Source organism: Elaeis guineensis, chromosome 2 (assembly GCF_000442705.2).
Source record: "Elaeis guineensis isolate ETL-2024a chromosome 2, EG11, whole genome shotgun sequence".
Classification (NCBI taxonomy): Eukaryota; Viridiplantae; Streptophyta; class Magnoliopsida; order Arecales; family Arecaceae; genus Elaeis; species Elaeis guineensis.
This window is the reverse complement of record NC_025994.2, coordinates 88625012-88637751: the sequence shown is the minus strand read 5'-3', so window position 1 is coordinate 88637751 and position 12740 is coordinate 88625012. Positions and strand designations below refer to the sequence as shown.

At 37.8% G+C, this 12740-nt stretch overlaps 1 protein-coding gene across 2 annotated transcripts; it reads left to right on the top strand.

Moving 5' to 3' along the window:
- The first annotated feature begins 709 nt into the window (after nt 1–709).
- LOC105054619 (serine/threonine-protein phosphatase PP2A-4 catalytic subunit) lies at nt 710–12468 on the top strand. 2 transcript variants are annotated; one of them, XM_073252083.1, is made up of 11 exons: nt 710–991; nt 4430–4486; nt 5705–5788; nt 6042–6113; nt 6198–6269; nt 6419–6459; nt 7629–7695; nt 10549–10740; nt 10814–10903; nt 11032–11139; nt 12017–12468. In XM_073252083.1, the coding sequence occupies exons 1-11, from the start codon at nt 899–901 to the stop codon at nt 12080–12082; spliced, it is 942 nt and encodes a 313-aa protein (XP_073108184.1). In that variant the 5' UTR covers nt 710–898; the 3' UTR covers nt 12083–12468. The 2 variants fall into 2 exon arrangements, with proteins under 2 accessions (XP_073108184.1, XP_073108185.1); XM_073252084.1 differs by lacking the exons at nt 710–991; nt 4430–4486 and adding an exon at nt 5179–5205 and having other exon boundaries at nt 12017–12378.
- Nucleotides 12469–12740: the final 272 nt, after the last annotated feature.

The window sequence follows — 12740 nt, the reverse complement described above, 5'->3', positions numbered from 1 at the left end:
AAAATGATTTTTTTTGATATAAATAGATGGCCACATCAATCTGATGTGAAAGTAGTTTAAAAAATTAAGGTATACAAAAATAAAAATGACCTTTAACAATAATTTTTTTAAGGATCATAAGTTACATGAATGTCTTGGTTCTCTATAAAGACTCGCAGTAATGTGACCACCTAGAACATGCGTGACTGTGTAGCAACAGCTGCCATTTCGACAGCGCACACACAAAACAAAATTGATGGGCCCTTTCGTTTCGTTCAACATCTACTCCCCATATATCCCACTAGGAACCAGAAGCAACTCAAATCTCTAGAATCCAAGAGAAGATTTATGGGGAGAGATGGTCTAAAAGACTAAAACGGCCAATTCCCAAGTCCCAACTGCCAACAAAAATAACAGTATATTTAAAAAATAATGATATTATACAGACTTATTTTTTAGGTGGCGCTTCAGTTCTCTTTTCCTTCTCAAACAGCTTTTCTTCCAATACACGAAAAAAATCTCGAAAACCCAACTAGGTCCCGCAATGAGTACCAATATCGACCAGTAGTACATGGCACATGCTGTTCGATCAGAGGCAGCCGATCCCGATCCAGACTTTATTGTTATTTTGTTTCTAATTTTGTTTTTGATCCATTTTCTCATCTCGCACATGAACGACACAAATAAAGAGGCAGCCGAGGGTTTCCTTTTCCTTCCTCTGGCTCCAGGACTGAGCGCTCCTCTCCTCTCCCTCTCTCCTCCACCGGCCATTGCTCGCTGTCGAAGCCCTGAGAGAGAGAGAGAGAGAGAGAGAGAGAGGAAACGAGGGGGAGGGAGAGGGGATTGAGATCCGGAGGCGGCGAAATCTAGGGTTAGGGTTTCGTTCCCAGCGACTGCGTCGCGTGAGCTGGAGGTGAAGATGAGCGCGAATCCGGCCCCCGCGAGCTCCCATGGCAACCTTGACGAGCAAATTGCGCAGCTCATGCAGTGCAAGCCCCTCTCCGAACAAGAGGTCTCTCCTTCTCCGTCTCTCTATGTTTTATCTGGAAAGGATTTTAGTTGGGTGCTTGTTTTCCCTTGTATTCCTTTAATTCTCGTCGCTTGTGCTTGAATCGGGCCGGCGTTTCGGCCGATCAAGGATGGTGCGAGTGTTTTCCGGTGGAAAACGGGGTCTGTTTTGAGCGATCTGTGAACGGATCAAGTTTCGAGGGGCCGGGGTCTGTTTTTTAAGGGAGACTGGACTTTAAGAGGAGATTGGGCGTTTAGGATTGGAATTTATGGGCGGATGTGCTGGATCTGGTGAAAGCTTTTGCCTTTATTGCAAGAGCTGGATCGTAGAGGAGATGGATCTGATGTTGCGGAAAAAGTGTTTCCGCTCACTTGCATCTTCCTTAGTTGCAGGATTTAAGTAAATCTGACAGTTTTTTCGTGGGGTCTGATGGTTTTTATTAACATAAATGGTTCCCATCCTTTTGCATACTTAACGAGAATCCTGTGCGATGAGTGGAGGTATCCTCTGTGTGTGTGTGTGTGTGTGTGTGGATATATATGTACAAATGCTTGTGCATGTGTGATCATGCAATTGTATAATGCACTAGATTGGAAGATATTTATATATGTACACTTTTGTATATATATATATATGTGTGTGTGTGTGTGTGTGTGTGTGTGCACGTGTGCTCATGCATTCGTATAATGCACTAGATTGGAAGATATTTGCTACAGTAGTATGAAATGTATGCTATTTTCATGCCAAAGTTGCACATAAAAGCTTCATATGAATTTATACTATTCAAAAGCACGGTGATTCACGAGTTACTTGTTTCATTTTCTGTTTTTACTATAGTGATTGTTGCAATTATCCATATGTAATCCTATGTATCTGCCTGCTAGTTTATCATCATAAATGCTTGGTTTCTTATCTGCATAAACAAAAGGTTGTTTGAAATATTAAGTATTACATGTAAAAGTGATGCATGTATTTGCCTTCCGCAACCTACTGCCTTTACAAAGGAAGATGTTTCTATAAATATTAAGGAGTATTTGGGTAGGATTTGAAGATAATAGGTGCCATATTGGTGGCATTGTGGTACCTTGAGGTGTCATGCAGCTCTCGGTGATGATAGAATTTATGCTCTATTTTGTTGAGTGTTTTTTTTCTTCTTTTTTTTTTTTTTTGAAACAACATAAAGTGTGTATATATGTGTATGTGTGCATGCACGCCTGTGTGTTTGTATAATGCACTAGATTGGAAGATATTCGCTGCAGTAGTATGAAATGTGCTCTATTTTCGTGCCAAATTAGCGCATAATAGCTATTTTCATGCTATTAGCACATAGTGAATGTTGCAATTATCCATAGCTAATCCTATGTGTCTGCTTCCTAGTTTATCATCATAAATGCTTGGTTTTCTTATCTGCATAAACAAAAGGTTGTTTGAAATATTTAAGTATTACATGTAAAAGTAATGCATGTACGTGCTTTCTGCAACCTACTGCCTTTACAAAGGAAAATGTTTCTATAAATATTAAGGAGTATTTGGGTAGAATTTGAAGATAAGTAGGTGCCATATTAGTGGCATTGTGGTACCTTGGTATTTGCATATTTAACTTGCTGTGTTCTTTCCTCCTGTTGACTCCATTTTAATTAAGTTGCAGATACAGCAGGATCCAAAGCCCCATGGCCCTATCTACAGGGCTTTATATGGATGCTGAATATGTAGAAAAATCAATATTAATACCCGATCTCATGCTTTTACTTTGTGGTATCTATCTGGGAACTCGCAAGCATCATTCACTTAGAGATGAGTGGGTAAATGTGAGGAGAATTGGGGAGTTTATAGTTAGCTGATGTTAGATTTCAAACTGCAATTTCTTTTGGTACGTTAAGTAATGGAATTATGGACACTTTTAGGGGCTCTTGACCTCCTTCCAATGCTGATAAGACATTACACTGAAAGTTCATATGCTCTATCCACCTGAAAGGGACCCTGAATATTTCAAATGTAGCTCTTCTAACCCACTTTTTTCACCTGCCAGAGGGCCCTTCTTTGCCTGGACCGGAGGATTCTGAGGTCCATAATCATATTTTGGTGATTCTTAATGTTTGAGATCCTTAAAAACCACCAATCATCCCACAAAAGACATGGTCTCCATTTTGGATTTCTTAGTGGTCTAAATAACCCCCTTAAATTGGAGATTGATGAAACTACAAAACGAGCTCGTCACATCATAAAATCCTCCTTGTATGAGACTTATCTATACAGATCTTCTCTATGTAAGTACCTATTGGTCTCTGCAACACTTTTCATGCAAGTCCAGCATACTTTGTCCATTTTTTTTCAACACAAGCAAACCCATTTTAACCTGGATGCTTTCTCATCCAGTATAGCACAATGAGCCTCAGGTAGGGGAATCCTCCTTGTTATTCTTTTTTCCATACCTCCTTGTTCCTAAACCCACTTGGTTATCCTTTGCCTTATTTCTAGGATGTATGTCTTGGCAACCTCTGTTTCCAGTTATTTAGAGGTTATATGATGTCTTACAACTGTACCAGAAAGCACTAGACCCTTCAAAATGTAGTTTATGCTAACAATTTGGAATATTTCTTGTGCCAAAATTTTTTGTTCCATGAGCAACAAGTTCATAGTCACTTGCACTGTAAAATCTATCCCAAGCTCCAAAACATACTTTTGGCGTATGACATTCCTCTTACAATTCTCATAACCTAACTTCTTATTCTTGCCTGATTGTAAATACCTGTTGCTTTTTCATCACCACTCTTCATCACAAAAAGACTCCAGAAACCTAATTTCATCCATACACCCATACCAATTCATGAAAACATCCTCCCCATAATTTCATGTTACTCCAACTTGTCTGGATGCTTGACTACTGTACCATGTGATATCTTTCATACAAGTGGAATTTGCTGAGTAAAAATGGCTGAGGAAGAGAAAATTTTGGAGGGATTAGATAGATGCCATTAGTTCAGCAATCTTGAGATTTGTTGGGATGTTACCACACATCAAATAACAGTGATTTTTAAATAAATCATAGGAGCTTAGGATCAATTTTCATGCTAATCGTCCTTTCTTCCATGTCATCTCATGCCTTCTCTCCTGTGTGGGAGAGAACCCCGAAAATAATGTGTCTGGGCAACTAAAAGGACCTGAAAAAATTTGAAATGCATTGTAATTTATAGTAAGAAACTCCTGTTTCTTCTATGCTTCTTTTCTTCTATGCTGTCCCAGAATTCTTAAGAATATTTAAATTAGTAAAAAAATGTCAGGTGACTTTTCATAATTGCTTGGTATTTAATTGCGCATTACATACATGCTTTTATCCATTTCACTAACAGTGGTTGCTATTATTGAACCAGAATCAAACTTTGCCACTTAGGATGGAGACTTGAATTAGCTTTCAAATTTTCTAAAATCTCTTTCATACAGGTTAGGGTGTTGTGTGAGAAGGCAAAAGAAATTCTGATGGAAGAAAGCAATGTTCAGGTAAGGCCTGCTTGTTTGATCAGTATGTTTTTCAAGGGTTTCTTATTTGTTCATGTTTAAAAGAAGTCATTGATGTCGATGCACTTTTGTGTAGATGATGTTTATTGTCAATATTCTTCACCTTTTGTAATTATTTTTGCTTTTACATATAGGGTTCAGGTATGTAAATTAGGTGAGACAGTATGGAAGAATCATATTGTTGGATTTAAAGAGGAAGTTTGGATAAGGTTGAAAATACAAATTTCCCCTTTTCTATCCATTTGTTGCACTTTCATGATGGGACAAATGTTTGGTCAGCTCATACGTTTAATTTGTGATGTAATATCTCACCAAAGTGATGCTGCAGAAAAACTGTTAAAATGTTCATGTTAATCTACTAATTGTTTAGTTTGCTTAGAATGATGTTGGCACCTTTGACCTTCTTGGTCAGTCTTCTCTGGGTTAAGTTATATTTTAGGCTCTAACATGGTTTTCAGGGAGATGAACAATAAATTTTACACCATGATTATTCAGTTTTTTCTTTCCAATTCTGTTTCGAGCCGGCTCTGTAAGTCACGCTTATCTATTAGTATGGAAACATAGGAATGTAACATGACTCTCCATCTCTGCTTTAATGAAATGGAATATACTTTCATAGTTATGCAATCTTTTTGTTTGTTTTTTTGCAGTCTTTTGATTGAGCTGCTTGCATCAAATGCTATTAAAGAACCATCTGCATGGTACCAATGCGCCCATGATGAGGCATTTCCATGGAAATATTGAAAGTGCCTGTTCTATTTTTGTTTCATTTTTGTTATTCCATTGAGGATGAAGTTCAAATTGACCTTGTGAGCTTGAATTGTATTATACTTATGTTTCTTAGACTCAATGAAATTAGTGGCCAATATTTGATGACTATATCATTTATGGTTGAGATGACCTTATGTGGAATGTTTCTTGTCAACAATATGTTGGTCTTAATCATGATTCAGTCTTCTATTTAGTTTGTATGTAGGAGATGTTGCTTTTGCATTTTTACAAGGTATTTGTTGAATTTTTTAAGGCGTTTGTGTTCTATGCATAGATTCTGAGCTTGAAAATTGATATAATTAGTTTTTCTTTTTAACTTGTATAATTGATGATTCCACATAATTGTTGGAACTTTCAACCTCCCTGCAAACTTAAAACAAGTCTATTGCTATCTTTGAAAACTAAGCTATCATACTTCTGGAACTGCAGCCTGTGAAAAGCCCTGTAACAATATGTGGTGACATTCATGGGCAATTTCATGATCTTGCAGAACTATTTCGAATTGGAGGGAAGGTACTAGTCTCTCTCTCTCTCTCTCTCTCTCTCTCTCTCTCTCTCACTCTCTCACACACACACACACACACACACACACGCACACACTATTAATCAATATCATGTTTCAACTGCATCAATTCTTTTTTTATAAACCATTCTTTTTCTACATGAGTAAACTAAGCACTCTTTGACATGCTATAATTGCTATACTTCATTTTTTAGAAATTCTCTGCTATACTTCTGACAGTACCCTTGTTTTAAAATTATTTAGTGTCCAGATACGAATTACTTATTTATGGGCGATTACGTAGACCGTGGTTACTATTCCGTTGAAACTGTTACGGTAAATTGTTTGTCATTTTTGGATTGTTATTTTATCAAGTCACTTCATAGAATTTGGTAGAGAACTGATTGCTTTTATTGACAGCTTTTGGTGGCCCTGAAGGTGCGCTATCCACAACGAATTACCATCCTTAGAGGAAATCATGAGAGTCGTCAGGTATATAGTTTTAGTTTTTTGTTGACATCATTTTGGTTAAAATTGAATAAACAAACTTAGCTTTTTGTTGAGGTCTTAAGTAGTGCATAGCTTTTTCGTTGAATTAAATCTGCAGAGTTTGAACTGAAAAATGATTTACTGTATTGCAGATTACCCAAGTTTATGGATTTTATGATGAGTGCTTACGAAAGTGAGTTCCTTCTTTGCATTTTTGTAATTTATCTTTTCCGTTGTTTATCTAATACATTATACATTGCTTGTTGGTCTTAAGATTGATAAACTCTTGAACTATTTGCATTACCTTTCTTTTTTCTTCTCCACTGCTTAACTTGGGTGCAAAAGAAAGGTGGACGTAATATTGTCAAAATTTCATGCGACATAAGTTACTGCAGCTTGCTTACCTGTCGTACCTACACTTGTCTCATACTTAAGATTAAACTGGATCAACTATCAAAAGTTAATGTGCAGTTAACTTCTAGTTTTTTATTTTAGAATTTATTTTTCAATATGCGTATATCGCATGTGTATTGCCTACTGTTGGTGCTAGTTCTTTTAAATATATCCTAGTTGTAAACATTTGTTGATTGAATGCAATTCTGGAGCAGGTCTCCGTATGCCTATGTCTCTAGTGGCTTGTGCTAATAAAAGAGCTATTTTCTTGTAGAGATTTACTTTTTAGGCCTTATTCTGGATGATGAGTGCGATCATTTAGTTTCACTTGAGTGATTTCTTGTGGAATTTTTGATTTGCATAAGGTGGTCTGATACCTCATGAGTTGTGTATGCAAAGATGCACATATGCTTTGCAATGCATGGAGTGCTCACAACGTTAACGATTAAAGCATCCATTCAGTTGCCCTTTTTCTAAACCTAGACCAACTGTAATTGCTGTATGCCAGTGTAGTGACATTATTTAAACAAGTAAACATAATCTACATTATTCTAGAGGATGGCATACGCTTAATGTTACACAATAACATTTTTTTTTTAAAAGACTGTTGGAAGCTTATAATCTACCTCCTTGTGTGCACAGGCAATTTAAGCGCTTACATGCGTCTAAACATTCTAGAACATGATTGGTTGCTTGCATTTAATATATAGATGAGCGTTGGGCTTAAATCCTACATGTATGTGCTCTCTCTCGCTCTCTCTCATCTCTCTTGCACGTGCATGCATGCAAGCACATGCTCTCTTTAAAGCTTTCTTATGATATAATGCTTTGCTTTTTGGCACTTGCTTTCAGAATGTAAATTAAGCTTAGGTAAAATTTTCTAATGAGAACATTGTTTGCATTCTAAACTTGCTTTTAAATAGTTTCAAGTCAAGTTTATTGATATTTGTTTTCTTTATTTGTTGGCAGATATGGGAATGCAAATGTATGGAAGATCTTCACAGATCTTTTTGATTATTTCCCACTGACAGCATTGGTTTGTAGTCTAGCATTCCCTGAAATTCCTTTGCATTTTATACATTATTTCTTTTCTTACTTTCTTTTTCTTTCAATTAGGTCCACTAATGTTTTTTGATGGTGGTTCTATTATGATCTGGAAAATGCAAATTTCTAGTAGAATATGTAATTTTACTCCTACCATTTGCACAGTATTTTCTCAGCTGCTCTGCATTAGGTGGGCCTAATACTGATAGTAGGATATGTCCAACTTACATCTCATTGGTAATTTTATTAGGTGATTGGATCATTTTTCCCCTGCCACAACCCCACTTATGAGTTTGCTTATTATATTGGGCTGTTTTAAGGAGATCCTGTCTAAATTAATGGACAGCATCTCCTTTTATGGCATATTTGAGGTATTTTATGCATGATGCCTACCAGTGTTATAGCAGAAGACTTAATCCTAAAAGCTTTCCTGCTACTTCACTAAGGCTGTTACTATTTGCTGTTGGAAATGCTTTCTGAAAGTTGTCTTTTTCTTGAATTAGACCATCTCAACATGCTGAACTGTTGATTCCATAACATTAATATGAAGATGACATGACAGCACAAAGTATGTGTCTTGCTTGTTAAGATTAAAGTCTTGTTTGGCATTGCGGTAGGTATCAGAGTTTTTGTCGATAGATAGATTTGGGCAGTGGAGCTTTTGCTGGTAGAGTTTTGAATAAAAAGCTGTTTGTTGTTTGGTTGCTATATTTCTGAAGTGTTGTGGAACTTTAATATCCATTAGGTATAGGGGTGGCAATTTTTTCCGATTCAATGAGTATCCGACCTGACCTGACCCGATTAGGTATAGGGGTGGGTATGGGTTTTAGAAAAAATATCCGAAACAAGTTCGGGTTGGATGTGGATAATAATACACCTCACCCCAAACCCGCCCCGATATAGTCTTTATTTAAATTTAAAACCCGCTTCTCTCTCTCTCTCTCTCTCTGTTACATCAAACCCGCCCTCACCCACCCCCTCCCCCCTCTCTCTCGTTTACATCAAACCCGTGTTGCCCCCCACCCCTCCCGGCCCTCCGCCCTCTCTCTCTCTCTCTCATATTCGGTCGGTGGCCGGCGGGTCCTCACTCCCCCTCAATCCCCCCTCTCTCTCTCTTGCTCTCTCGCTCTTGCTTGGCGGCCAGCAGATCCTCACTCCCCCCTAAGCGGTGGCTTGGCAAGTCCCCACCCTAATGGCGGCGACGGCCCGGTGGCGAAACCCTAGCCATCGTCTAAGCTTCCCTTTTTGGCCGCTCCAAGCCTTCCACCCGATCGAGACTCTCGAGGACGGAAAAATCGAGGAAAAATGGGGGGAACATAGGAAAATTCAATGAAAAACATTGGAGAGACGGAAAACATTAATAGGTAAGAGCTTTTCCTGATCATTTTTTGTCCTTTTCAATTCTTTTTCTTTTCATTTCATTCTCTTTTTCCGAGATCTGTGGGGAAGGAGAGCACCTGGGGGAGATCAAAGCGGTTCTTTAGGTTCTGATTGGGGTTTTTTCTCGAGTTGTGGCGGTGTGAGTTGGTCCCGGTTGAGGAAGGAGAGCACCTGTGAGAGAGATTGGAGGGGTTTTTAGGTTATGATTGGCATTTTTCCTCGAGCATATGGGATTTTGTGTGAGTTGTGGCGGTGTGAGTTGGTCCCTTGAGGTTTTGAGAGCTTAATCTTGGTGGAAGCGTTTGGGGATGGCCAGTTGGGGCTGCTAGCGGTGGTGGGGCGGTGACGGAGATGGGGAAAGGGAGATCGGTTTGGGTGTGCTCGATCCGATCTATTCTTGGAGCTGGTACGAGTATGATTTTTTTCTGTCGGGGTGGGTATGGGTATCGATCGACACGACCTGTTGCCACCCCTAATTAGGTAACCAATCGGAGAAAGTATTTTTAGTATCAAGGAAATGGCAATAAGGGGCATTACATTGTGCTTTCAATTATTGTGCTATCAAAAACTACGATTATAAAGTATTCTTAATATATAAATTATTTATTTTGATATTTTAATCTAGATGATATAATAAATAATAAATTTTTATATATTATAAGAATATTATTATAAATTCTTATAATATGATTATGTTACACTAATACTATTGTGATATAATAGAATGATGTTATTATCTTAATAAAATATTGAAGTCCTATTATATTATAATGTTATTATAATATAATGGTATTATATTGTTATAATGCGAAATAATAATAATAATATAATATTATTGTAATAAATACAACATTGTGTAATAAATACAATACAATACTATTTTGTAGCATGTTATATCATATTATTATGATGTTGTACTATCAAAATTGTTATTATAAAATATTGCTAGTTTATAAGTTATTATTTCGTAATCTTAATAACATAATAGATAAATTTAAAATCCTTAATTGCATGTTTATGGCATAAAAGATACCAACTTAAATGGTTATGGAGATAAAAAGTATTTTAAATTACTTTTTGAAAAAATTTCGTTGCCAGGACTCGAAGCCGGGCCTCTCAGGTGAAAATACAACTTCCCAACATGTCTCAAGTAGACTTTTACCTAAAATCTCCAAATTGGTGCTTTTCCCTATCAAACCCTTTTCAGCTTTTGGAGGAGTCAGAAAGCTGTTCCAAAACGACTTATCTATATGAGGTTGTGTCCTTTCCCCTGTGGATAAATATTTTGCATGCAATTTGATGTTAATCAGTGAATACATTGCTATTTGATGTTTGACTTTTTCAATTTGACCGGTCATTATTTGGTCCTAATCATGCTTTTGATTCGTTCCCTTGTAGTCCCTCGAAACTAATAATATATATTATTCTCATGACCCAAGCATCTTGGCTGCTGTATACTATGCAGGTTGAATCAGAAATATTTTGCCTGCATGGTGGGTTATCTCCATCTATTGAGACCCTGGATAACATACGTAACTTTGACCGTGTTCAAGAAGTTCCTCATGAGGGACCAATGTGTGATCTTTTATGGTCTGATCCAGATGACAGATGTGGGTGGGGTATTTCTCCCCGTGGTGCTGGATATACCTTTGGCCAAGTATGGTGACTTTGCTTTTCTTTTCAGTGTTCTTATTGTGGATCGCTTTCTTTACCATGCCAATTTGGTTCAGGATATATCTGAGCAATTTAACCATACCAACAACCTTAAGCTGATAGCCAGAGCTCATCAATTGGTCATGGAAGGATATAACTGGGGACATGTAATTTTCTATTCTTCATTATTTATATTTTTCTTTATTCTGCACTAAACATTATTTATTTTTGTGTTCTTCGGCTCTAGTGATTTATAAGTTCATCTTTTGCTATTATTATTGGGTTTCATAAACAGGAACAAAAGGTGGTAACCATATTCAGTGCACCTAATTATTGCTACCGCTGTGGGAATATGGCATCCATCTTGGAAGTTGATGACTGCAAGGGGCATACATTCATCCAGGTAGATCTCTTCCACCCCCACCCCTTCCACCCCCCCAAAACAAACCCAAAAAAAAAAAAAAAAAAAGCCGCACGCACACACTGCCCGAAAGCAAAAGAGGGAGGAAAAGAAAAAACACTTGGATTAATGGCTCTGGACATTCTCGGGATACTAGATTTGCATGTTGCATTAAAATCTTGGTACTGCTCCGAACATTGTAATTCAAGGTACATAGGAAACAAATGATTTTGCTTGCTCAAGATTATTGAAGTTTCTGTCTAAATATATCCATCTGAAGTCATAAAATTCTGAGATTTGTGATGCGTTTTATTGACATGCTGAAAATATTGCCAGATAATACTATAGGGAAGAAGAAATCACAAATGTAGGTGTTATTAGGTTAGGGCCATCTACATGACATGAACAAATGTCCCATGGATGTACTTGCATTACGCACCGAGTGCAAGCAGGTCACTGTATCTGTCAAGTGGGGCTTTTCTGAAATGTCTATGCTCAACTTGCTTAGTTAGTGTCCTAATCTGCTCAGCCATGTGCGTCTAGCTTCTAACATCCTCGATTCTTCAGTGATCTTGATACGCCATCTTTGTCTTGCTCTCTGATAAAGGCGAAAACTCTTTGGATCTTCAGACATTCTGTTGATTTCTTTGCTAAACATAATGAAAGTGTCTTTTGATGTGGCCTGTTCTCCAATGGACTCGAAATATCGTTGCTAAATTTTATTTAAGTTTCCTTCTTTTGGTTGGGGCTTCCACTAGGTGCCCTGTGGACTGCTTATTGCGATGGGTGTCCTGACTGGACTGGTGTCATGTATCTATAGATACTGCCTGTAGTATTTCTGATGGAATTCTTGTTAATTTAGCGTGTCTCATGCTTGCAGTTTGAGCCAGCCCCCAGGAGAGGAGAACCCGATGTAACTCGTAGAACACCTGATTATTTCCTATGAAGAAGTTATTGGAGGTAATTTGCTGATTTCAGGAAGCAGGTGGATGCTTGCTAAATGAGATTGTGAAGCAGATATTTCTTGGAGATCCTATGATCAGATTGACATTTTTATTTTAGGCTGCTAAGCTTGGTGGTTTGTGGGGGATGTATAATTGGTGGGAAAGTTCTATTTGTTTTCAAGTCAGACCTGTAATTGGTTTCCATTGTGGTCGGAGGCAGCAGGGCTGATTATTATCAGCATCAGCAGTAGCATGTATCGTTTTGACGAGAATTACAATTTTCCCCTTTTTTCCTTTTTTTTCTTTTTCCTTTTCTAATCTTGTAGAGGGAAGGAATTTTAAATTAGGGGGTGCTTTGCTCAATTATTGGATTCAATGCTTTTGCTTCTGTGCTCGCATCTCTCCATGGACGTTCAACCTCCATTGTAAGTCGAGGCATAACACAGTGTCTGGATTAGGGATGATCGGATAACACCATCTGGATCCGCGCGCCGATGGTTTCTCTCTCGCGCGCGCGTCAGATCTGTACATCTGAGCATGCCTTCATATTTTAATTCATTTGGTCCAAAGCGTTATGCGTGCGGGCTTGGTCGATACCGATTGTCCGGGAGGGGCGCTCGGCATATTTGTTTCTTTGAAAGTTCGTGTTATTTGGTTATT